At 40.6% G+C, this 26151-nt stretch overlaps 1 protein-coding gene across 2 annotated transcripts in view; it reads left to right on the top strand.

The window, feature by feature from the left end:
• Positions 1–3380: 3380 nt before the first annotated feature.
• NKAIN2 (sodium/potassium transporting ATPase interacting 2) overlaps positions 3381–26151 on the top strand; it is a gene marked incomplete at both ends in the record, with an annotated part of 534677 nt that continues 511906 nt past the window's right edge. For both annotated transcript variants that reach the window (XM_083857719.1, XM_083857720.1), the window contains one exon: positions 3381–3434. In XM_083857719.1, the coding sequence (XP_083713845.1) occupies positions 3381–3434 (54 nt within the window). The remainder of the gene's footprint in view (positions 3435–26151) is intronic.

The following is a 26151-nucleotide window of genomic DNA, read 5'->3' as shown; positions in this document are numbered from 1 at the left end:
TGCCAGTCTGTTTGGCCTGTGGCTTGTTCTCGCACGCCCTTGTTCTCCCCTGTGGCCGCTGGTTTGCAGCAGCAGCCTGGCAGCTGCAGCTCTCCTTGGCCTTCCCTTTTCCCCAGGTGTTCCCCCAGGCTCAGGGAGGGAGCAGGGCAGGGTTAGGCTTAAAACCAGTTAGTAAGTTCTGTCGAATCACAGGGAAGGCACTCTAGGGAACACACACTTTCACCGTTATGCTGCTGAAAGGTGTGTTCCCCTCCCATCTCCAAAGAGCAGACATCCCGGGTGTACAGGCACTAACAATGAGCTCCTATAACTGGAAGGGTAAAATTAACCTGCAGCCTCCTGTTTCCAGTCATTAATGACATTCACAGATTTCAGAACTGATCTCCTCCCAGAAATATGTTACAGAAATAGGAATAAAATTACACTTGATTACACTTGATCGAGAAGACTGAAACAGGGAAAACCCATTTTTATCTGGTGGTTAGGTTGGTTTTTTTGGTTTTTTGGTTTTTTTTTTTTTTTTTTGTTTTTTTTTTTTTTTTTTTTTGATTGTTTGGTTTTATTTCCCTCTTTATGATTACAAATCAACTGGTGAAACCACTGTAACCTACAAGTTAATGTTTTGCATGAAATAATCTCCAGTGAAGAGCACTGCATAGCCTGCCTTCGAAGAAAATTGGTTTTGTTTTGACAAAGTTATGAACATTTGGAAATTACTCACTGAGCACACATAACAGGCCTTTTGTTAAGTCTAACTAGGAACCAAAAAAACCAGTATTGCTGTGTGTACACAGCTGATTTTGCTGTATGCTGAAGCTGCAGGGCCCCAAGAACAGGCTTAGACTGGACTCAAAAAGGCCCTGACCTGAGCATTTGACACAACGAGAGCTCAATCCTGTGGCTCACTTCAAGTCCTCTTCATAACAGAGATTAAACAGATAAAAGTGACATGGAGAAAGGAAGTTTGTGTGGATAGATAAGCCACAGACCAGGGGGAAATTAATAACAGCACAGAAAGAGATATATTTACTTTAAAGGCACTTAGGAGAAGGCAAACAAGTTGAGATTCTTACTACAATGCAAACCTATAGGAGAAGGTGTTAAGAAGAAAAAAAGATCAGGAAGCTTTGGGAAGCTATTGGAGTCCATAGAGATTGCCATTTTGGACTCTTTCACTACTGCCCACATTTTCCTTAGGAAACCTCCCACTGTAATGAACAACCAGATAGTTATGGGCACAGAAGGAGAACCATTTGCTTCCTCAGAAGAGTCCAAATGAGTACAAGCTGCCACTTCTGTTGGCTTTCCAGCTCCCAATCTCAGATAATGAGATACACTGTTCTTGCCACTACCATGTGCAATGCTGGCAGGGATGACCCTGCTTGAGCAGGGAGGTTGGACGAGATGACCCAATACAGTCCTTTCCAACTCTACCCCTTCTGTGATCCTGTTAGTGTAAGCATGATATGCCAAAGAAGTCAAGAAAGACTGAGTTCAGAGGTACCTGAACCATTCTCTGCCACTTGCTGGACATCTCTGCTTTCTGAGCCTCAGCTGTTCCACAGCTTTATTTGTTCTCAGCTATGGCTATCCCTAATAGTTGCCTCCTTGGATCCTGAAGTGAATGTGTTCACTGTGTTTGGTATTCCTCATGACCATTGATTTGACTGGTTCATGCTGTGTGTCTGACAGCACAGAGGCTGACAATCAGGAGGACGTACTTATGGAGCAGAGGAGAAAGACTGTCCCTTCTGAGGGTGTTTTACCTCCCTGTGGAGCAGTCATTAGGAGTCATAGCTGATCATTTGATGGTTTGCCAACTGTTTTGACAAACTTGCTTATAAAGTGAGAACAAACTACATGGGCGTCTAAGCTTCCAGAGAGCTTCCAGCTTTACAGGGTATTTGTGCTGCAAACAAATATCCACGTGTGCTCAGGAAATCCAGTGATGTTCTTCCAGTTCATAATTGTTGATGTCAGGGATAAAACGACTTCTGTTAATGGGCAGCTCAGTAGGAGTGACCTGGTCCAAATGCAATGTCAAGGTGGTTGCTGATGACACAGCAATTAACAGCCTTTGGAGGCTGATTGACACACCAGATCTTGACACAGAATTTCCCAGCAACTTGATGTACTCTGAATGCATTTAACAGCAGAGGAAGGCCGGATGAAGTCACTAAGTGCAAACATTCCCTATCATAATGGTGGGAAGAACCGGTTCCCTGACACCAATTATTTTTTTTTTTCCTAACTTGGACCAGTCTTGTCCTTTCCTTGCTATCACCCTCCAGCTCCTAGCCTCTGTTCTCCGATCTCTCCCAGTCTTCCAGGTCAGACTTTTCTGCTCTGCCTCCCCTGCGGTCTCTGCTCAGGGTGGGGTGACAGCGGCGCGGCGGGCGCGTTCCCGGCGGTCTCGGGGCGCTCTCCCGGTGCCGGCGGCAGCGGAGGGACCGCGCCTGGGGCGGCTTCCCCTGCACCGCCGCCCGCGGCCCGCCAGGCGGCAGCAGCGAGCGGCACCGGGGGCTGCGGCCGGGCCGGCTCCGCTGCGCGCCCGCGGCCGGGCCCCGCTGCCCGCTCCCCTGCCCTGCCGTGACCGGGGCCGGGCCGCACAGGCACCGCCGCACAGGCACAGCCGCACGGGCACGGCCCCTCCGGCAGGGGCTGCCGGTGGTGCGGTGCGCAGCGGGTGAGCCCCGCGCAGGGCGGGCGCGGAGCGGTGTCCCGCCGAGACAAAGGCGCGGGAAGGTGCAGCCGCGCCCGCCCGCGCAGACACAGCGGGGGCGCCCCCGCCGCCTGTGCGCCTCCCGCGGGGGAGCCCCGGGAAAGGGTTCCCACAGCCGGGGCTGCGAGAGCCCCGCCGGGAGGAGGAGGAGGAGGAGGAGGAAGGCGGGCGGGGGAGCAGCAATGCCGTGGGCAGGAGGGAAGCCGCTCTGCGAGCACGAACCGAGCTCAGCGCCGCCGCCCGCCCGCCTCGCCTCCCCGTCCGCCCGTCCCTCCCTCCCGCCTCCCCTCCTCCCCCCGCCTCCCCCCGCCGCAGACGGCTGCGAGCCCGGATGGTTTGCGAGCGGAGTTGAGGGGGCAAACTTTGAAGCCCAGATGCCCGCGGGGCTGCGCGGCAGAGCGCGGCCGCTCCCGCAGGCACCTGCCGCCGCCCTCCCCCCGGCGCCGCCGCGCTCCGCGGGGGCGGCGGGCCCCGCTGCCCGTCACCGCCGAGGCGGCGGGCGCTGCGGCCGCGCCTGAGGGCTGAGGGCTGAGGGCGGGCGGCGGGCGCGCCCCCATGCGGGTCCCGGGCCGGGGCGGGAGCCGGGCGGCGGCCGGGCGGGGCTCTCCCGCCGCCTGAGCGGGCGCGGCGCGGGACGGCGGCGCGGGGTGCCGGAGCCATGGGCCATTGCAGCGGGCGGTGCACGCTGGTGGCCGTCTGCGGCGCGCAGCTGGTGAGTGCCCTGGGGCCGGCCCGCGGGGAGCCCAGCGGGGGAAGGGAAGGAAAGGAGAGGAGGGGGCGGCGGGGCGGCTCCCCCTGCCCCGAGCGGGTCCCGGGGAGGGACAGGGTGGGGAAGGCAGCGCTGTGGGCGAGGAAGGGCCGGGATGGGGAGCCGGGCGAGGCGGCAGGGTGGGAAATGGGAAATGGGAAATGGGGCTGTGTTACAGGTAGTTCGGCGGGGGCTCCGCCGGGCAGGCTGCGCTGGGCGCACGGCGGAGTTAATAAACTCGGGCACTTCTCCCGAGCCTTGAGTCAAGTTGGTACCCGGTTTCCTTTGGCTGGCCCTGTGTAAGGCAGAGCGTGTCAGGGTGATGCGCAGCGTGCAAACAGTTTGTCATACAGGTGTGTGTCGGTGAGAAGTTGTCACGCCTGAGCTATTCTGCAGATGTGTATTTTGTTGTTGTTGTTTATTTTCTGTCAGACTTGTTGTCCGGTGTATTTTAACACTGTATCATTATGTTGCTGCAGAACTCAGCCACATATTTATATTTACCTTTGGAGGAGACATGTGGCAGCACTTGTAAGCTCAGCTACCAGCGAAACTAGACTGAGTTTAAAAAGTAGGCACTGAGATACAATAACAAAGAAGCTGCCTAAAAATAGATCTGCTTAGCAAGATGGTTAGGCTGTACAATTGTATTGTGGCACTTTGAAAGAGACTGGTGTTAAAGTTAAGAAACTCATACCCCTTCCTGTAATGTTCCCTGTAATACATGGGTTCTTTCATTGTTGTGGAGTCAGATACATGATGTAAGAATTCCTGTGGATTTGGATGCAGTGCCATACAGATAAAGACCTATCAGTAGAGTGTGCCCCAATTCTTATTCTCATTTTATTGAATGTTCATGTGCTGGCAGAACAGGTGCTGGATGCACCTTTGTTGAGCAGTTAACCTTATGGCAGAAAAGAAATATTTCATGTTATTCCATCCCTCTACCTCTTACTGAATAGTTTTGCTGAGAAAGTGTAAGTCAGTGTCAATAGCAACCAGCATTGTTGCCAATTTCTTTCCTCCAGGCAGGTACTGAGAGAACTACAGAAGAAGAAAAATAATAGATTTCAGGAACCAAATCAGTAAAACAATACATAAGAAAGAAAGATGTGTTAGCAGATCAGAAATTCTAAATGCCTGTGATCTTTTTATCAGTTGTCATCAACCCTTAATCCTTTTGTATTCTGGAAAACATTTTATTTGTATATGCTGTTCCCCACCTAAGTTATTTAATTCTTTGTAACTGGATGTATCTCATCAGACATGATTTATTCATGTATATTGTCTAAAAAAGCATCTTGAATAGTAGTAATAGTAGAATGAATCTTGAATGGAATGGTGGGAATGTAGCCTTTTCCATCAATTTGGAAACATAAAATTAATGTCTGAAGTTCTTTAGATCCATTCAAGTTTCAGAGGCATACCTTTTTTTTTTTTTTTTTTTTTTTTTTTAATGAATTTAATAATCAGGAGGCCATGATGACTACAGAATGTGCTAAGATGTTAAATTGTTGTTTTTTGGAAAGTCTGTGAAGGAAAGCATATTTGCTAACTCATGGTGACAAAAAATACATGCAGAACTCATAAAAACATCAACAGAAATGCCCTATAGGAATGTATCAGCAGGTGGATGAGCAGGTCAGCTAAAGCAGAACTGTTGTATTACTTTCTACATGAAGCTTCCTAGAAGTGATTGTAAAATAAAACAATCAAATAAACATATTTTTTTTAAAAAAATAAGTACTGTTTTCTGGAGTAGCTTAAGGAAATTTTTAAAGAATCATAAACTGAAATCTGACTTGTAAATTTTTACTGAGCGAGAAAAGGATGTGCTAACAGCAGCGCAAACTTCTGAATCACACTTGGCCTGTGTCATGACATTTAGATAGGTTAAAAGCAGGAGTAATCATTTAAATGAGGAAAAAGGAGATGGAATGGAAAAAAATATGCATTTTATTAATACCACATGTCATATTCCTTTATGTCCATATACCATCAGATGGGAATAGGTTATGAGTTTTAAGTCAAGGAGATTTAACTCTCCTCAGTAGGCCCATGGGTGATTAATCGGTTGTCAGTACTTTTTTAGGTAAAGACTACTTAAAGGAGCAAATGCTGTCAAGATTCATCCTGGAATTAAGAGCCACGTTAATGCAGATGCAAATCAAAAACAAAGGATCTAGTATTTATCTGGCCTGAGGAGATGGGTTGGGAAGTGTTTCCACACTGATAACCATACTTCAAAAAAAAAAGGTGTAAAACTTAAAATGCGAAGACTATGTGTTACTGGTACCTGGGATTCAGTTTTAAAATGGTCATATTTTAGTAGAAAATATGCTTTTATTTTGGGGAAAAAAGTTAGTAAAAAGAAAGGTTTCTTTATTTTTTTAATGTAAATATGTTCTTCCATCTCTACAAGGCTAGGGTGTGGTGATCTACTTGGTCTTTGTAGGCACTGCACATAGGCAGTATTGTGGAATACTGCAGTTCATTAGAACAGCTGTTGCTTATTGTACGTACCTAAGTGATGTAGATGTCACAAATGGGTAAAAAAAGGTGGTTTTTTTTTCAAATACTGGTGCAGAAGTAGACCTGTGTTAGATTGAGAGACCCTGCACAAGCAGAATTATTTTCATGAATGCGTTTTAAGTGCTCATAGTTAAGGCAACTTACAGTATACCATCAGATTATCAGAAACCTCAAGGAATGCTTCTTCTCTCAAGGGCATACTGATCACTTCTCTCTGCTTATTAACATACATATACCTTGCTGTTTGTGCTCTCATTTGTACTATGGAAAACAACCTTTGACAGCTCATTTTCCTCTGCATTTATAGCCAATGAGAAAAATTAGCAGCAAGTAAAAACTAATTTTGCTCATGTTAGGAGCAAGGCATTACCTTCTGTATACAAAAGTAGTTCTCTCTCTCTCTCTAGTATGTGTATATATATATATATATGAAGATACTACTTTTGGTCTCTTTTGCTCATTTCCCTTCTGAAGAGAACTCTGAGCACGAGGGCTCTGGTAGTTTTGTTACATGATAAATATCCTGGTGGACTTCTCTGCTATTTCATTTTGTCCTTTAAACCTCTTTTTCTTTCCTTTTCTATTAATAATTTGCATCAGTAACACTAATATCTTGTTGCCTAGTCTTTTTCAATAGTAAAAGCAGCAAAGGTGAAACTACCAAGATGATTTTGCTTTCTGGAAGTCTTCAAGAACTCCACAGAAACCAGTTTGAAACTTTTTTCTTTTCCATTGTTGCTGCTTGGGAAAACTTGGAGCATGACAAAACAGTAATAACTACTGCATGTTTTCAACTTAGAAGGTCTCCCTGACAAGTGCAGTGATGAGGGAGGACAATATTTCATAAAGAAACTTTAAGTCCCTAGTAATCATTGCCTTATTGTTTCTCACCATCAGACAAAGATTGCCATACTCCCAAGGCTAATTAGATAACAGATTATTCAGCTTTTACACTCCCTTCTCTCAGTTTCCATCTGAATTTACTGGATTCGTTTATATAAATATTTCTGTAAAATTTACCTGTTCTGCCTGTTTTTTTTTAAGTAAACTGTATTGCAGTTCAGATATTCTAACTAAGTATTAAAAACCATACAAAATTTAAAAACGAGCCATATATATATATACACACATATATATATATATGCAAAGGGTTGGTGATTCTGAGGTACTTGATTTGATGCTCTGAAGAATTCTGTATTATAATGAACATATCCCTGCATCTCTGAAAACTAGTGTCTTTCACAAGCACCAGTGTGTGATGCTTGTAGTCTCTCCTTTCTCTTGCTGTCACCTCACAGCTGGGGCTGTGAGCACACTGACATGCAACCTCATGGTGACTCTTTCTGAACTCATCCTGTTCCAGTTCTGGCTGAAGCCACTGTCCAAGTCTGTCATGCTGGCCAAGCAGAACAAAAAAGACTCCCAGTTTTGGATGTTTGCTAATAGGCCAAATCTTTTGAGCTAATGAAAACAATGATCACAATGCAAATAGTTTGTATAGAATGTCCTTGTTACTTTTCCACAAATGTATTATGCTAATTAAGAGAAAATTAAAATACTTTATTTCAAAAACTGTTTCAGCATTTCTATGCTTAACTGTGATACTGGTGTCCACAAACTTATATTTAATTGCCCATTGGACATGAAGATAAATATTTGGACTGCTGCAGGTAAAGTGGTGGAACACAGGAAATGAATTACGTACAAACTAGTATGGAAAGAAGTATCTACCATACTTATTCTATGACAAGAGGTGTCACGAGAGATGTCCATAATCTATATGGCACACTTGATATAAGACTGAGGAGTTTCTTGTACTCTTCCATTTCTCCCTTGCATTATTAAAATCAGCACATGTGACTGAAGAGAACAGAGCGTGACACTTGGGGAAAGTCTGCCTTAGTGATCGGTTCCTGTAAAGTTTAGGTGTGTCTTTTTAAAATATGACTAAGAAACATTCTTATGCTCATTCAAACTTCAGGAATGGTGATCATGACAGGGTCTAGTCTATATCACAAATCTAGCTACAAAGTTTAATACGGTTTAGTATCATGAATATCCTTACTTGGAGAAAGCCTAATGTTTATTACAGTTTGGAGGTTGAATTGTCTCAGGACTTTCAAGAGAGTGAAGTTTGCTGGATTAGAGCTCAGTTCCCACTGAAGGTGAAGCAGGGGCAACCAAAGTGGATATTCGTTAGAATTAGCTATCCTGATGTATTATGCAATAAAGAACATATTTTTGTTAATTTAGGATCTTACAACATGCATAGCATCAGGGTACTTTGCTGTAGTTCACCAGACTACATAACTACTGAATGTAGAATGCCTGGGGTTTTTTTGTTGATAGTGGTTTTGTTTGGTTTTTTTTTGTTTGTTTGTTTGGGTTGTTTGTTTGTTTATTTTGGGTTTTTTTTTGTGTTTTTGTTTTTTTTTTTAAGGGAAGGGGTAGTGAAATTTTGGGACTTTGCTTTTTATTGCTGAGTTTAGGGGAGATTTTTTTTCTTTTTGCATCTGTGTTTTGATTGTGTTTCATTGTCACTGCTGCCAGTGGTTTTCTATAGCAGCTTTAGGAGAGAAGTGTCTGCGATGGAAAATTCTGATGACATGTACATGTTCCTACATTTTCTGCTAGCAAAAGGGAAATAAAAAACGTGGGCTTTTCACGTAGAATGGAAAGTGATGCCGTTACTGTGCTTAGCCTGTGGATCTGTAGTTTTATCAACTGACAAAGAATAGAAAGGATTGGTTTCTGTGTTTTGGCTAGTACTTAAATATAAGTGCTGCCTTTGAAATTGTGGCTATGTCAACAACTTGTGTCTGTCCATTCTTTAAAGTCCTGTTCCTTGCTTTGTTTCAAATTTGATAGGAAAGTGAAAGTTTCATTGTATTCAAAACCATGTGATCCTACTAGCAATGAAAAGGAAGCAGTCTGTGAATAGCAGACTTCCAGCAGATGTGTGTTTGAGAGCTATTGTATAACACTAAGGAGTAGATTTGAAGGTGTTGCTGGAAATAGATAAACCAGAAACTTGATTATGAATTCAGAGAGCTAACGTCTCTTGTCACGAAAAAAAATGTAGTAATGTTTTAAAGTTTGTGAGACCTTGGTAGAAAAGTAAGGTTTTTTAAATTCTGTTTTTGAGATAAAATACCAATGATTCATAACCAAACTTTTTTTTTCTTTATAACTTGAGCTCAAAAGGGGAGATGAATGGATGTCTGAGGTACCAGTCCATTATACAATTTAATTTTAGTGGCTTGACATTTGGTATGAATGGGACAGTATTATTTTTTGTAGAAATGTGAATGAATAATAACGAGTAATCAGTTACGCACTTCAAGAAAAGTGGAGTATGTTGTGTTAAGTTACAGGGGTAAAAGATTTAAGACCAGCTGAATAACAGTTTTCATTCACTGTGTTTTGAAGCTCCTTTAGAGCTCAGTTAGCAGATTCAACATTCCGATACTGTGGTGTTTGGTAGGAAGGAAAGGTTTAAATAGGTTGAGAGAAGTTGAATGAACACCCTGGTAATAGGCACCTAGAATGTCTAGCAAAGTTACTCTTCTTGTATAGCCATGGGGAAAAATTGTGACAGTAGGAATTAATTTCGTATTGACAGAGACAGGAGCTAGCACCTTGAACAATGAGTAGTGTTGTGGTTTTATTTTTGGTTTTTGTTCTGTTGCTTTACAAAAAGCATTAAGTAAGCATTTTAAAAATACACCAAAGGTTCTCTGGTCAGTCTGTATTCAATAAAGGGAAGTATCTCATTTTGTAATTAACAGAAGAGTTGAAAACTGTGGTTGAAAACAGAAACATAGTATTTTAAGTTGGTAGTGACTGCTGTCCCAGGTTGGGACCTGAGAATGTGCGCAGTGCAAAGTGCAGCAGATAAGGTGTGAAAACAAATACTTGGTGAGTTGTTCCAGAAATTAATCTAAATCCATATGGGGTCTTCTCAATATTTTGGTGCATTTGATGACACAGGTGTCAACATCCAGTTTCATTTAGCATGATGTTTTTAGAAACTCCCCTGAGCTTAGGGACTGGTGAGATTCAGACAATGATTGCTTTGCAGGCTGATGTCAGTGAACTGTTTGTGTATCCCAGTACCACTCCAAACTTCACTTTTGGTCCCATGGTCCCACCGAGCTCAACAGATTACCCCAGGTGTGGAATACCAAAAGAGACAGCTGATTCCAGTGGTGTTTTATTAAAAGCGTGTCAGAAATTTTGAATTTTTACAGGATTTCATTTAAGGTTCTGAATTCAAATAACATTTTATGGCGAATAACAACAGTGAGTATTTTCAGATTTGGATGAGGACAAGAGTATTGATGATCTGACTAAATCAGAATAATCTCTCTAGTCTTCCCTGCAATCAGAAGAGTGAGTCCATCAAGGGACAGGTCAGAGTGCCTAATGTTTCTTGGCTTAAACTGACTATTAGAGTTGTGCCTTAAGTAAAGTGGTCTTTCAACTAACGTAGGCTTTTGGGGAGGGGGAGAGAGAAGAAAAATCACTGACTCATTGTACAACGTTAGTAATTCACAGTACTTAATATTTATATTTTTCTTCCTCTTGCATTTTCACTTATTATTTTAGTGAGGAATGTTTGATTTTAAGGACAACTGTGATCTATAGATTGAGAAATGCTGTTTTGGGAAGGTATTTGTGCTTCATTGACTGTCATGAGAAACTAAGGAGCCTGCTTTCACTAGAACAATGTCAGCGTTTGTGCATACTCCCTTATGATCCCCTAAAATATGATGCTAAAATCACGTGGATAAAACCAATTTATGCTCACTTTGGGGGTTTGGATGATTTTTCTGTAGCTTCCATCAGAAGTGAAGAAGACAGGGAGCATTGTAAATAAAGTGCGATCAAAAAGTGTGTGTTGAAAATGTAATAACTTTAAAGAATCAAAATAATAGTTTATCATCCAGATTAGTCTTCATTTATTTGTTTTATCACAGTGAGTGAAAGTGAGAGACTGTTGAGTGTTACCTGATTTGTAAAGTAGAATGGGTGCAATAGTTGAAATGACATTTTCTTACCCCTGTGGCAAATAAACATTTCACAGTTCATTATTTTATGTCCTCTCCCCAGTTGTACATGTACCAGCTGGATGGCATGTGAGAATCGTTTAAGCATTTTATCATACCATAACCCTCTGATGGAAATGACATTTAGAAGAAAAATTACTGATTTCTGTGTTCACTAAAGAGTAAACATGCATAGCTAATGGTTCTATTCACCACAGATCATCCTTATGCATTTTTAATAAAATCTTGATTTTAATTCATACATAACTTATGAGAAATGTTTATCAGTTTGGAGATCTGCTGATTCCCACTTAAATGTTTGCATATATCTGGATACCTTGAAAATATTTCTCACTTGATGCTCAGATTAAGGTGAATCTTTGTAGACAACTTGCTTCTCTGCTCCCTATGTAATGATGTAAAGTAAATAGGAAATGCTGATTATTGTACTGATTGCTGAAAACAGTAACAAACCCCATTTATTTGACACCAATGAATCTCATGTTTTCCTATGCTCTTTGAAGAAATGGTTTTCTAATATTAGAGTTTGGGACTGCAGTGTGTGTGAGGCGTGTTCCTCCTTTTTTTTTTTTTTTTTTTTTTTTTATTTGGGATGTTAGGCAGTATCTCTAGTGGCAAGTCACCAGTTACATGTAACTGGCAAGTTACCAGTTGTGTGAATGGGAGTAAGAAAAGTCTGTCATATTCTATATTCATACCATAACAGACTGAGTTCTGGTTTCCTCCTCACCCTTCTCTTCTTATGAAGAAATTCTCATTAGTGGAGTTTTATACAGAAAGCAGCATGCAAGATTAATTCTGTTATTTCTAAGATGTATGTTGAAATGATGATGCCTGTTCATGTTTATACATTACATCACCTCTGAAAAGGCAAAAAATGCAGGACCATTTGCAGATAGTGAGAGAGAAATTCATGCTGTCTCATTCAAACATGTCAAGTATAGGCTCTGAACCACCTTCTGGAAGTGGCTGCCTCTTTGCATTGACTGCACAGGCCTCTCTTCTGCATGCACCTTTATTAACCTCATTATGCAGTTAAGCCTGCTTATTTTGATGATATCTTTGTACTAAAGAAGATTAGATAGACTGTCAAACTCTTTTTTTGGAATTCAAGCAGAACATAATTGAGTGATACATTTCTTCTGGATGAATGGAAGTCATGCTGGAGGCCTACAACGAGGGTCAGAGGGCTGCCCCTGTTCACCTTGAGTAGCATTTGCTGTCACTCTGAGCGATGCTGCAGTAGAGAATTAAATTGGTATACAAGCACAAGATAATATTAAGAGCTGGAGGGTCTTGAATCTAAGGTGCTGACTTATATTTGTGTAAGAAAGCTTAACTGTCTTAGGAAGTGATGTCATTCCTCTCCAGGTGACTCATAGTATAGGTCAATTTACTAATTAAAAATTCCTTTAAACTTCTTCATAGACAGACTAGTAATTGGCCCTCAACAAGTATATTCTTCTTGTTTTAAGATAAAAAAGCTTTTGTGAGGAGAGGAAGATAGATGCTGTGATGCCTTTTTAGAACAATGAATGTGTCTTTGAAAAGCCATTCTTCAGTAATTAAACAAAATGTAAAGTTGGCAAATTTTTGCCATGACTGACAATGGCGCAGCATTTTTCATTATGCTCTGGTCACAGCCTTTGTGGCAGGGTATTCTATTACAGAGCACAGAAACAAAAGGAGAAAAATCCTGTTGTGTGTCATTGCTGCCTTCACAAAGCCACAAATACATTAAACTCAAGATACTGTTCATTGTGCTCTTCAGCCAGCAGTGACAAAGGTGCTGTGAGTACCACTGAATATGAGGGAGTCATATGTCATTACATCACTGCTCAAATTGGCAGAGCAAATAACATTAAAATGAATGAAAACATTAGCAGCTAAAGGAATACAAAACAGTAAGAAGCCTGACTGAAAAAATATAATATAGAATTTAGATGTTATTTTTGTCACAAAGTTGATTTTACCTTTTTCCTGTCTTTTCTTTTTAATTTACTTTTCAGTTCTTGTCCATGCCCATTTCATGCCCTTGAGGCCAGTTAGCTTTCATTTTCTTTGACACTTGCAGCAGTCACAGGCAGTGACAGCAGCTTGGTAACAAGCCAGATGATGGCACTGGTTGTGTTAACATAAGATATGGGCTTCAGTGTATCCTGAAAACAGAGTTCACTGTCTTGGATTTTATCAGACCAGTTTTCCTGAGTGTGGAGCTGGCAGTAAATTTGGGACTTCTAGAAGGAAATCCACAACAAACTGGAGTTGGCTGCAGTATTCAGCAATATTCCTTATGATGCCTATTTCTAGTCCTGGCAACCTCTCAGACTATTTAGAGGGCCTACTGTCTGGTACAATATTTTTTTGGTTTTGCTTTCTTTTTTGTAAATCAAAGCCATTACCCCTTGGTGGGGTCGTTGTGGCAGGTACAGAAGTAAAGTTATTGGCCTCAGCGATTGGAAGAAATGTCTGTTCTGCATTGTGCTAAACTGTGCTTTTTCAGATGCATAATAAAAGTTATTTATGGATACTGATAAGGTGGTATCTGTTGTATAATATCACAGATAGGCATAAGAATAATAACAAAAGGCAGCTGGTTTAGTAAGCTCTATTTGGTGCAGAAATGTGCTGTTCTTTGCGAATTGAAATACAAAAAACATGGGAGAATGTTGGGGTTTTTTTTCCTGCTTCCTGGCATTTGCAATCATTCGTGCTTTGCAGTGTGCTTATAAAGACAATTATGTGGGTCCCATGTCAGTATTATATTTGTCATGACTAGCACCTTATTAGAGGACAGCTCCTCTTCTCTGCCCAGCATATTTATGTAGCTACCACTGATGATAACAGAAGTTGTGAGTGTAACCCTCCTCTTCATTTCATCAATGGGGGATGCTGGAGCTCTCAAGGTTTCAGTTAAATAACTTTGGTATAAAGGCAGGAATGAAATAGTGACCGATCTGCGACTATTCAGTTGCTTGTTCAGAGTTCAGTGTCTGTAAGGATGTTTTGAACTTTCATTAGGTGGCCTTTTTAACAAGGTGAGTAAGAAAGGCAGTGTCCAAATGCACAACATCTGAGTCTTTCAGTGCATGCTGAGTGTCTTCACTAGAAGACCGGGTATTCAGGACCCCATCAGCCCAAGAGCAGTCCAAGTGCAAGCTTCCTTGCACCAAGGAAGCTTGGTGTGCAGGAGATATTTCCAATTTTTAAGCATTTTGTGATATCTCCTTGGTCTCTCTTTAATCCCATGAGGATTAAAAGGAAGGAGTGACGAGCAGATTTTTCCAAAGTTACTCAGATGCTGTAATGTGTGGAGTGCTCCGGTTCTAAGGAGGTGGGAAATCGATGTTGCCCTTCTTGTGTTAACTCCTCCCTTGACCCAGACCCTAAACTCCACCCCTGCAATACCCTATAAAAACCGCATGACCCTGCCCTTGCCTGGTCTTTTGTCTTTGTCCCCCTCCTTGTCCCCAGGGGTAATAAATGGATTCTTGAGCTGAACAAAACGGAGACCTGTCTCATTCGTTCCCGTGCTGGTACCGGCAGCTGCACCTCCCTGGACACGATGAACTCGGTTACACGCGTCGCCACAGTAATGGTGCTTTGGCTGCTGTCACTTCTGCTGAGAACTGGACTGAATCGGAACAAAGGAGAACACTGCCATCATACTGCTGTTAACAACTGATGTAAACTCAGCTGGAGAAAACCATTTGCAGTGAACAGCAAAGTTTATTGACCATGGCAACCCCAAGAACATTCTCTCAAGAAGCACCTCTTGGCATTTTAGCTGTCGTAATGAGCTGCATATGTAAATCTGTAAGCACTTTCTTCTCTCCGCTCAGAGCTGCCTGGTGGGCAACCCAGACTGGCTTAATGTAAACACATGTCTCTATGTTCATGTAAGTTTCTCTTTTTTTTTTTTTTTTTTTTTTTTTGCATTTCAAAATATGAGTAAATTGGAAATTTTGCACTACTTGGGCTAATTAGATTTCTTAGTAAGCACAAGCCCTGACTTTTTTTGGAAGGTGAAAATTATTCATCTTGGAACTGAAACATCTCTTCCAGACAGTTTCCTTACTAATTTCAGACAAGATACAAAGCTACAGTGATGAATGGATTGAACAGTTAATATTTGACATTTCCTTTTATACTTATGCCATTTAAAAATAGCTGACTTTTGACAAACTGCTAGTACATTTTTATATGAATTAGAAAACCTAGACTTACAGTAAGTTCACTGCCACCTTTCATTTTGAGCTCCTTGGAAAATGGCTGTGGTAAAGGTTCCAGCTGCTTTGATGTTCAGCACGAGCACAATGATACTAAATCGGGTGAAGCTGTTGACTCCCTTGGAAGCAGAGAGATCTCAACAAATTAGAGGGCTGGACACTCACCGACCATATGAAGTTTAACAAGTGCAAGTGCCAGATTCTGAACCTGGGATGGGGCAACCCTGGATATATCTACAGCGTGGGGAACGAGACACTGAAGAGCAGTCACACAGACAGGGAGCTGGTCAGTGGCAAGTTGAACGAGTCAGCAGTCTCCTGGCAGCCAGGAGGGCCAGCTGTGTCCTGGGGTGCATCAGGCACAGCATCACCAGCTGGGCAAGGGAGCAGATTGTCCCACTCTGCTCTGCACTGAAGTGACCTCACCTCGGATATTGTATTTTTGGCACCACAGTGTGAGAAGGATATAAAGCAATTAGAAACCATCCAAAGGAGGACAACAAAGATGGTTGAAGGGCCCTGAGGTGAAGCTAAATGAGGAGCAGCTGAGGTCACTTGGTCTGTTCAGCCTTCAGGAGACTGAGGGGAGATCTCACCACAATCTGCAGTTTCCTTGTGAGGGGAATAGGAGGAGCAGGGACCGATCTCTTCCCTGTGGTAACCAGTAACGACAGGACCCAAGGGAACCACTTGAAGCTGTGTGTCAGTAGTAAACTTTAAAAACTTGATTAACTTTCTTTTTATAACAGTATGAGATATATTAAAGAGTGAAAGCTGGTGATACCAACAGGTGCCAGAAGATTCCTATAGAACAGCCCTCTCTGAGGCAGTTTGGAAGGTATGTCTCTCATAATGAGAGGCTAACCTCATTTTTTTTTCTCTACGGATTTCATGAGAACGTGATTCTAGTCTCTGCACCCTAGGCCCACCTGCACAGTTTAGGATGACTTTTTCTTCTCTCACAGATGTTTCCCTGTGTTGGTAGGATATACTCAATCCTCCATGTAAGCTGTGAATGGTGGCGTGCAGGGGACTGAGCCATGCTGGCACCTTTCATATGGCAGTGCAATGATAGCCACTGAATTGCATTCTTACAGTGTAAAATTATTTCACAGTGAATTACATCCATTTTGTACCCACATAATCCAGCAGAAGGGTGGAGGAGAAAGGTTTTGCTCATGCAGAGATCTGAGACTCTTGCACTGGATTGCCTTTGGTCTTCTTTACAAGACTTCTTTAGAGTATTGTAACTTAGAGCTTTTATCCCATTTAACTTGAAGATGTAAAATTTGTTAAGGAGTGTACTGAGACATGCTTGCTGAGCGAGGGAATGATTAATCTTCCAGGAGTGTTTCCATATAAAGTGTCAAATTACATATGTGAGTAACCTCTACATCATAGCCATCCTAGCACTTATATAAGGTCACTATACAAACACAGCCACCAAAATCTCTTTAGAACATCAAATTTGATAGAGATAAAATGTAGTTAGTGAATTTTTTTTTAAAGGTCAAAAAGGTAAAGATCATGTATTTATTTCAATTGAAATTCAGCAGGTCTTAGGTTAAAGTGAGGGATAAAGAAAATAAATCTCTAGAATTGTGTTATACTTGACAGAATATTGATCAATAATTGTCTCAGCAGGAGCTTATGGTGAGCTGAAAATTTGTTTACAAATTTACATAAATATTTCTGGTTGGCACAACTTGTGCACAGTTGTACATAACTTTACCCTAGATTTTTGTTCCACACTTTGTCTCCACATTAATGTTTTAGGAATTTTAGACCATCCTTATTTTTGATTAAAAACATGTTAGAAAAATCTGTCTTTTGGTTAATGTTCTTGCAGTGTTAGAAAATAAGTACTTGCGTGGACATCATTAGTTTACTAATTTCTCAAAGAATGTTTTACACTGTAGTGGTTTTACTGGATACCCTGCAGAGTGAGTACTGCTACTGTAAGGAAGTTGGCCTTGGGCAGGGAAGGATTTTGAAAACGATGTAGGAAAGTGCATGTGTGGAGTTCTTCTAAGGGGAGTACTCATACTTGAAAAATGTCATACAGGTATTTTCTAAAACCTTTCTTCCTGTGTCTACATTACAGTCTCCCTATGCATGCAGAAGTAATACAAGTTGCTTCCTTCCTCTTCAGGGTGAGTCTTTCACTAGTAAGGTAGTATAATCTTAAAGTAAGTCTTTCTAGTGCACCTTATTGGAAATCTGTGTCATTTTCTGTACTGCTTGCTTTATTTGCTGCCATACTCTGCCATGCATGCAAGCACCTGAGGGGAATTCCCTGCAGGTACCTACCTCAGTGCCTAGGCTGCCTTTCAGGATGATGGAGGCAGGCAGGGGCCTCTAGGGAGAGAATTCACTGCTCTTTGTTAGCATTTAGAAACTTTACTTAGGTGCTTTAAATCATGCTCTGAAAGAAGAAGTATCTCCATGAACTTAATTTGAATATTGAGCCATAAATTAGGTGTCTGGAATACACAGAATACTTGTTTTTTTTCTACTCCCATGCACATCTGATGTATACTTTGTACTGAATATAAATTAAGTTAAAATATGGATAATTTTATTTTTTTTTTCCCTTTCTCTTTACCCCCTTTTCACAGAATCACAGAATGATTTGGGTTGAAGAGATCTCTGGAGATGATCTCTCCATCTGCATAGTCCAACCCTCCTGCTAAAGCAGCCTCACCTAGAGCAGCTTGCACAAGATCCTTTTCGGGTGGGGTTTCATAACCTCTCTGGGCTGCCTGTTCCAGTGCTCTTGACACCCTCAAAGTAAAGAAGTTTTTCTTCACGTTCAGGTGGAACTTCCTATGTTTAAGTTTGTTCCTGTTGCCCCTTGTGCTGTCACTGGGCACAGCTGAAAAGAGTCAGGCCCTATCTTCTTGACATGCACATGCTCTTCCATATTGAGATTTTTTTAAAATATATGGACCTGTGGAATACATCAAGGAAAAAAACAAAAAAGAGGCTATTTCACTATTTCTTGAGGTTTATGCAATAAGATGGTTGTAATTGTAAATGGGAAAACTGTAAAATAGAGTTAATAAAGTTCATCCCCTCATAATGATGTCTGAGTCTCTGCTTTCCAAGAGCTGACATGCACTAATGGAGTATGTGACTGTGGATTTTTTTCATACCTTCTTTTTGTCTCTGTTAGTATCTTTTCACTACTCAAGTCCTGTATGTTTTACTTTTTGAAATGTCTCAGAAGGAAGAAAAGTTACATGGAGCCACTTCTTAGTTGGCATTTTTATATTAGCTTGCCTTCTGCTGCTGCCATGAGCTATAAGGTAAGCTATATAAACAGTAAGGATGGCTTACTACGTAGCTACTAATAAACATAAAATATTTCAGGATGGAATGACTCTGGTTCTTTCATAGGTTCTGTGTCTGCATGAGTTTTCTTGGTTGCAATCAGTCAGTGATCTGTTTGGTGACGAGGCAATGTGTAGCCAAATACACCTGCCTGTATTTCACTGGACTATCTTCTTTATTCCCATAGGTAATAGTGGCTAAAAATGTGATGGAATATCAGTTCTCTTGCATCATGACAGGAAAAAAAAAAGGCAGAGCTGTTTCCCCCAAATACTGCACATCTTGACGAAATGCACCTTTAGTAAAAGAAAATCCCTTGATAATAAATAAATGAAATGACAGTAAGGCTTATTGAGTTCGAGAAGTTCAGATCAGAAAATAAGGACTGGTCTCTGCTGGAGTAGCAGCTACCATGAGATGTGGGAGTGAAAGAATGGGGAGAATAGATATAGGGAAGAGAAAAGAAAGAAAATATATCATTGATGGAGCTATGTTTTAATTTGGGGAATTTGTTTTCAGAGGGGTTTCTTTTCCCTAGACCAACCTCTTTTTTTACAGGTCTGAAATCAGAAAGGACAACAGTTTTTCAGGGATTCATGGTTCAGATAAGATAAAGAAATTGAAGGAAGCAAGTCAGTTTGAAAAATTTATTCAATGTATGCATATATATATAAGAAATATATGTTTATGTGTTTATCTAACAGGAAAAAATGTGTATGTCTCAGTGATGTGTGAAGATTTCATACTTGACATTGAATTAATGTTTTAAGCAGTGATGTGTCAGGTACTGCAGGTGTATTGCAGTGCATACATGATGACGCTGAATGTGCCATAGAGTGGGGACATTCAGAGAAAAACTCACATAACTGTACCACTTGAGCTCAGAAATTTGGCTTCTTGGGAAAAGAAAATGAAGCTTAGGCACAGGCAGAGTCTTAATATGTTGAATAGAGGTTGCATATAAGCAGTGGATTACATATCCATTTTCGGCTCAGTGTTGCAACAAAGGAGATAGCAGCTTAAGAAAATATGCCTGAATGAAGTCACAGCTCTGAATGTGTGTGCTGTGAGTTTTTAAAATAGAATCCTGTTGAATTGAATAGAATCATAATCTCCTACGCTGCATGGGTGGTACTCAAGACTTTAGAGGAATGGATGATAAGTCTGATACTAATGGAAGTCTATTAGAAAGAGATATGAATTTATCTTGCATGTGTCACAGGTGAATTTGTCTTTAGCAGACCTACGAGTTGAGTAAATGATAAATGTTTCGTATTTATGTCACTGAATTAGATGGGAAAAGTCCTTCATTCAGCACTTCCTACTATTATTAGCAGTGTTGGACGGCTAATTTGGAAAAAAAAGGAGAGCAGAAGAAAAAAAAATAATCTGGGTGATGAGTGATGGTGTCAAGACTCAGGGCCATTCTGGGAACATAAAAATATAGAACTGCTCTTCAGAGGTGCTGTAATCTCCAGGAGCAAACATAGATGGAGGGCTTCTGCTTCTGGATCTTGCTGACCAGGGATCTCTGGATCTCTGGATCTCTCTCTTCTTTATAGGCATTAGGACTGCAGTCCAGGGAAAGGAGAGGTTTGTTGGTAGAGGGATGGACAAGCTGTTGCCTGCCCACAGAGTTGGCTTATGACAGTAACCAGTATTGCTGACCATCAGAAATGATGTTTCTTTTGGTGGAGAAATGCCCTGCATTTCTGTTTCATTCCAATCACCCATAGCTTATTCACCTAACAGAGAAATCAGTTCAGGCACTTGAGCAGTGGAGGTAGAAAACCCCCATACTTTTAGCTTATGTGCCCTGTCAGCAAGCACACACATTTAAACTTCATTTTGTAAAAAAAAACAAACCAAAAGCATTTAGCCCAATAGTGTAAAAGTTGTGATAAAGTCTATGGGTTATGTTGAATATATTTAGAAAGTCTACTAAAATTTAAGCTTCAGCTCAGATTTTACAATAAAGGAATCAACATAAATTAGGTACCCTGTGTAAGGTCAGTTAGACACTTTTATTCAAAAATTGAAATGCTGATTTTTAAAGCTCACACTAACAAGACACATGATAGAGGAAAGAATGCATTACAGTTGGACAAGTATGGTATTTTTAAGACTACTCACAGTGAGGGAGCATTTGGCTAAGACAAGGTAATAGTTCGCATGTTTCTTCTACTTGTGAAACCTGGTCTTTTGTGCTTTTTTCACTCACTTAGCTTACAAAAACATAAATAAATGTCCTTTTCCATTTTTCCTTTCACTTTTTGTCAAGCAGTACGTGCTTTGTAGTTGCTGAATGTATAATAATTAGTGTTACTTTGATTTTGTGGGTGGTAAATTCTGGCTGATACAAGCTTTTTATGTGGCTTTTTCCTAACTTGATTTCAGTACTTCTTTAAATGTATTTGTGTTTGTTTCCTGGAGTTTATCAATCACCTCCAAAAAAGTGTGATCAAAATTTAAGTATGCACGAAACACCCTTGAAGCTTTACTGGTATCATACTGATGCATCTAGGCCAGATCATTTCCCCTTAATTCTCTTTCCTTTACTTGTCCTTACTTTTTTTAGCTGCTACTCAGACCTGAAGATTGGATACTTCCCTGCTTTAGCTACTCAGTAAGCTAAGAAATAGTGTAGCAGAAGCTGTTTAGATCAGTTCCATGCATGTGCCTTAGGTCCTGACATGGGCTGCTTGCTTGGTTTGTCTGCTGTGAACAGGGCATGCAGAGCAAGCAGAAGTACTTCTGGGTCATTTTGAGGGTGTGGAAAGCTGCTCATTCCCCTTCCTGGCTGGGTTTAAGTGACCACCCACTGCACTCATTAGATACCTACGTGAGGTTGAGATCCACACTTGCAAGCTGTGCTTGAGGCAGGAACTGAGGTTGCTCTGTCATCTGCAAGATGAGACTTGGTCCTTTCTGTCGTGGTGTCTGGAGAAGGAGTAGTGGTTGCTGTAGCACTGCCCAATTTTCACGTAGTATAAGTGACTTGTTAGTTTGTGCACACGAGAAAAGACCATCCATTTGTTTGCCCTCTTGAGAAGATGGGGCCTGAAGCCTTCATTTCTCAGCCCTTTTCAGAGTACCCTTGCCAGAACCCAGGATCAATGGGAACTATCCAGCTCTTAGTCTAGACCAAGAACAAGACAAAGAAGATGCCTGAGCTCCCTCTATGTAAAATAGAAGAGTTCCCTAAAGAAATGTACCTGGACTCAGCTCTTCTCTACTCTACTCTACTCATTTTCTGTAATAGAGTTATAAGATACATAAATAGTATTAAAAGCAGATCTCTACTGGGAATTTTAGTATGGTGTAGAGTCAGGTAGAAATAATCTTAGTCATTCACCCAGACTCATTACTTCAGGTAGTGGGAACTGGATCTGAGTCCTTAACCCTTGATGCTTTCCCTTTCAGGACTGATCTTATTTAATTTCTTCTTCAGTATAGTAGCTCAAAGATTAGCTACATTAATCATCTCTATTACCGAAAGAGTTGATTCAGGCTCCAGGACAAAAGCCTCTTTATGAAACAGAAGTTCTTATTAAAATATAAGTTTAAGTCCCTGGAAGATCCCTTATAAAGACTATTGTTGCTACAACTCCAAGTTGCTTTGTCCAGGAAAGCAAGATTAGAGTAAAAAATATCAAGCTTAAAATTTTTTTTCTTACACTGTAAATTATGGTTATTTCTGTCATTATCAGTAGTTGTCTAAAAAAAGCTTTACAGGGGGAAATATCTTAAGCTTGCTTTCTTCTGCTCAGTTACTGCTCATGGTCTAATTTTATTCAGTGAGACATTAAGTCAGTTTCAACAATAACAATAAATTAGTATACTTGGAGTTCTGTGTGCCCAGGAGAAATACCAAATAAGTTTGCATATGGACAGGGTGATAATTGTCATAACATCACTCCTTTCTATTCATGCTCTTAGCTTTGCACCCCTGTGTGGGGCAGTGCTGTGAGTGCGTGACCTGCCACAGACTGCATGAGAGTCCCTCAGACGTGGAATGCCACACGGAAGGGGCCGGTGGCAGCACCCAGAGCACTGTCACTCCTCGCCAGACTATGGCCTTTTGCCTTTGAGTATCCCTCTACGGCTATTTTATTTCTCCTTACAGCAACCTCCAGAACTGATGAAAATACTCTGATCTTTGAATTAAGGTTTCTTATTTTAGAGTCATCTTTCCTTTCTTTTAAATGTGCCTAGACAATGTTCTGCAAAGAATGGTGTTTTTGTTGACCATTGTCCCATGTTTTACATGATTCTTGTGGGTTCCTTTCAGCTTGAGGTGTTGTATGATTCTATCCCAGGTGTCTCACAGACAGAACTGAGCAGTTCATTTCCTAACCCATCCTTCTCTTTAGCTGCACTTTGAATCTAGGAGGAAGAAAAAGGACGTGGTTTATTCCTTGTCTGATTACTTTGTTCCAAACTTACTGCTGTCTGCCAGAGAGAAAAGGGAAAAACCCAAATCACCCTGAACACCACAAGAAAAACCCCAAACTCTTACAGTTGAAATGTATCTCTTTATGACCTATGCTCTTCCTAAGTACAGTTCTGATACTGTCATATGGGTGTTGTGCTTTCTGATCTTATCAAAGGTCAGTGATCTTCATGTTTCCTGTATCTAATTCCAAGCCAAGTGTGCTTTCAGCAGGCCAGTTCTGAGTTTGTGAAAGCAAGACTCAAGTTTTTGAAAGCTGCCTCTGCTTCCAGTCACTCAAATCTGCTAAAATTTAAATATAAAATGGACACGCCAATGCCTTTCTGACAGCTTTGAAAGTCGTAGCTTTTGTGGTCTCTGTTGCAACTGCCAGAGTAACAGTTCATGAAGCCTGACAAGTGATTAAAGGAAATTATTGGTAGCCACCATTATGGTTTTGTTTTCATTGGCAAAAACATTAGTGTAGTAGCTTTGCTGTCTTGCCTCAGTTTTTCATCCAGACTACCAGTAATAAAAAGTATGATTACTTCATTGAAAATGTGCTGCTTGCTATAATTCCTGTAATCACATCTGTTCTATTTCCTTTTCCTTGTCTTAGTTTTATTTCCCTTACTATACAAATAAAAATTAATCAGAAGATGATGTTCGGCATTTGTAAAACTTAGACTGCACCTTGTATTTGGCAAACACCTCAATCTTTTCCAGTTTTGATTTTTTTTGCTTCCCATTGCTCAGCTATATTACCATTTGTAAATATTGTCAACAAAAGAAGAAATGCAGTAGAAAACAGTTTCTTAATACTTTTTAATTTCTTCAGTTTTTCTTCTATACCATCTCCCAATAAAATTTTGAAGCATGCATGCCTGACTTCCTTTTCTATATGAAGGGATTAAATATTATGTTAAATATAATTTGTAGAAACAGATGGGTAATTATATGTGTGATAGATAATATCTTAGTATCTTTAAAATATATCCTTATAGGGTTATTTACTCATGTACAAGTTATTCTTTCTTTTTAGGAACACTGATAAGTAATAACATGTGGATGCGAGTTTGCCCACCAGAGTATCTCTATCACTCTCCCTCCTTCCCTGAACAGGGGAGAGAAAATACAAGAGGCTTGTCAGTTGAGATCAGGACAGGACGAGATGACTCACCAGTTACTGTCATGAGCAAAACAGAATGACTTGGGGAAATTAGTTCAATTTATTACCAATCAAATCAGAGTAGGATAATGACAAATAAAAGCAAATTATAAAAACACATTTTCCCCACCTCTTCCTTCCTCTAAGACTCACAAATTCTCTACTTCCTCCCTCCCTGTTGTGGCACAGTGGGACAGGGAATGGTGGCTGCCTTCAGTTCTGTTGTGGGCTCGTGTCTCCATGAGTGCACAAGTCCTGCCAAGAGCCTGTTTCAGTGTGGGTTTCCAGAATCACAGCCTCCTTGGGGCACTGCTGGCGTCCTCCAGGGACTGCTCCACTCCAGGTACTGCTCTGCTCTGCTCCCCCATGAACCTCCATGGACTGCAGGGGCTCAGCTGCTTCACTGTAGTTTGCATGACGGGCTGCAGGGGAGTCTCTGCTCTGGTGTTTGGAGCACCTTCTTCCTCCTCTTCATGGATCTTGGGTCTGCAGAGTTGTTGGTCTCACATATTATCTCACTCTCTAGTCAAAGTTACTCAGGTGGTGTTTTTTTTTTTTTTTTTTTTTTTTTTTTGTTTGTTTGTTTGTTTGTTTGTTTGTTTTGTTTGTTTGTTTGTTTTGGTTTTTTTTGGTTTTTTTTTGTTTTTTTTTTTTGTTTTTTTGGTGTATTTTTGTTTTGTTGGGGTTTTGTTTGTTTGTTTGTTTTGGGTTTTTTGTTGTTTATTTTTTTTTTATATTCTCCCTTAAGCATAGTATCTCAGAGGCACCACCCATGCTACTGATAACTTGTTGGTAAGCAAAAGGATCCTTTGCCCTTCATATTGCCTTATATTTACTACATGAAAGGTTTATGGCAAACAGTAAAGTATTAAGGATCTGCTTTTATAGATTTGAAAATTTTCTTAAATACTGTAGTTTGCTGCCAGTGATGATGCCTGCTGAGATGGAAATTCAGTTGATAGCAGTCTTGAAAACAGAATTGAGAAGGGGACTTGGCTTTGAAGTGAGGATCCTTTAACTAAAGGTTGAAGGAGCAGGTCACCATGCCTGTTCATTTTAGAAGTCTGTTGACTTGTTACCTCTAAGCTCTGTGATAGTGTAAAATGGCTTTGTTTAACTACCATCTATGTGATGTTGTAACTGACTTGTAGAGTTTAACTACTCTGGGCCAATCTAGAAAAGTGTAAGTTTCTGTTGCTCACAAACACTCTTGCTCTTTTTATATATGCATACACTTACCATTCAGACTCTTTTGCATTGCTAATCTAACTTATTACAATATTTAAAAGACAGCAGTCTCTCTGAATTTCATATGAACTGAAAATCTGAAGTTGCAACATTGTCATTGATTAAGCTGTAATAAATAATTGTACTGAAGTATGGTGTCAACTGATTTCTAAATGCAAAACATTCGTCTGAGAATTTTTTTCTCGAATGTTGTTTTCAAGACACGGACATAAATATTGTTGGAATGATCAAAGTGAATCACCCATGTTTTCCATTTAAACAAATATTTGGAAATACTCATTACTAAGCTATATGTGACTTTGGTCTGGTGTGTTAATTTCCAAAAAATACACAGCCATGTTTAATCTAGAGCAACAGCAATCAAACCAGTAGCTATTCTGGTAGTAAAACACAGTCAGGGTTGACACCTTTATTTTGGGCCATTTGGTCTATCTATTTCAAGGAATCTCTCAGAGGATAGTGCTCAGATTTTACATAAAGATAAAAATTGCAATTGGTAGAATGAATTTTAATACGTAGTTTATTTTGCTTTACCTAAATGTATGCTTAGCTTCAGATATTTTCAATATTTAATTTATTCTTTGACTTTGGCCTAGAAATTGTAGCACATACTGTAAAAGTTTTAATTGATTAATATTGTATTATTTTCAATTACAAATATCCTTTAAAT

Source organism: Zosterops lateralis, assembly GCF_965231275.1.
Source record: "Zosterops lateralis genome assembly, chromosome: 3".
Classification (NCBI taxonomy): domain Eukaryota; kingdom Metazoa; phylum Chordata; class Aves; order Passeriformes; family Zosteropidae; genus Zosterops; species Zosterops lateralis.
Note: the sequence above shows the minus strand (reverse complement) of the source record. Positions and strands in the feature narration are given on the sequence as shown.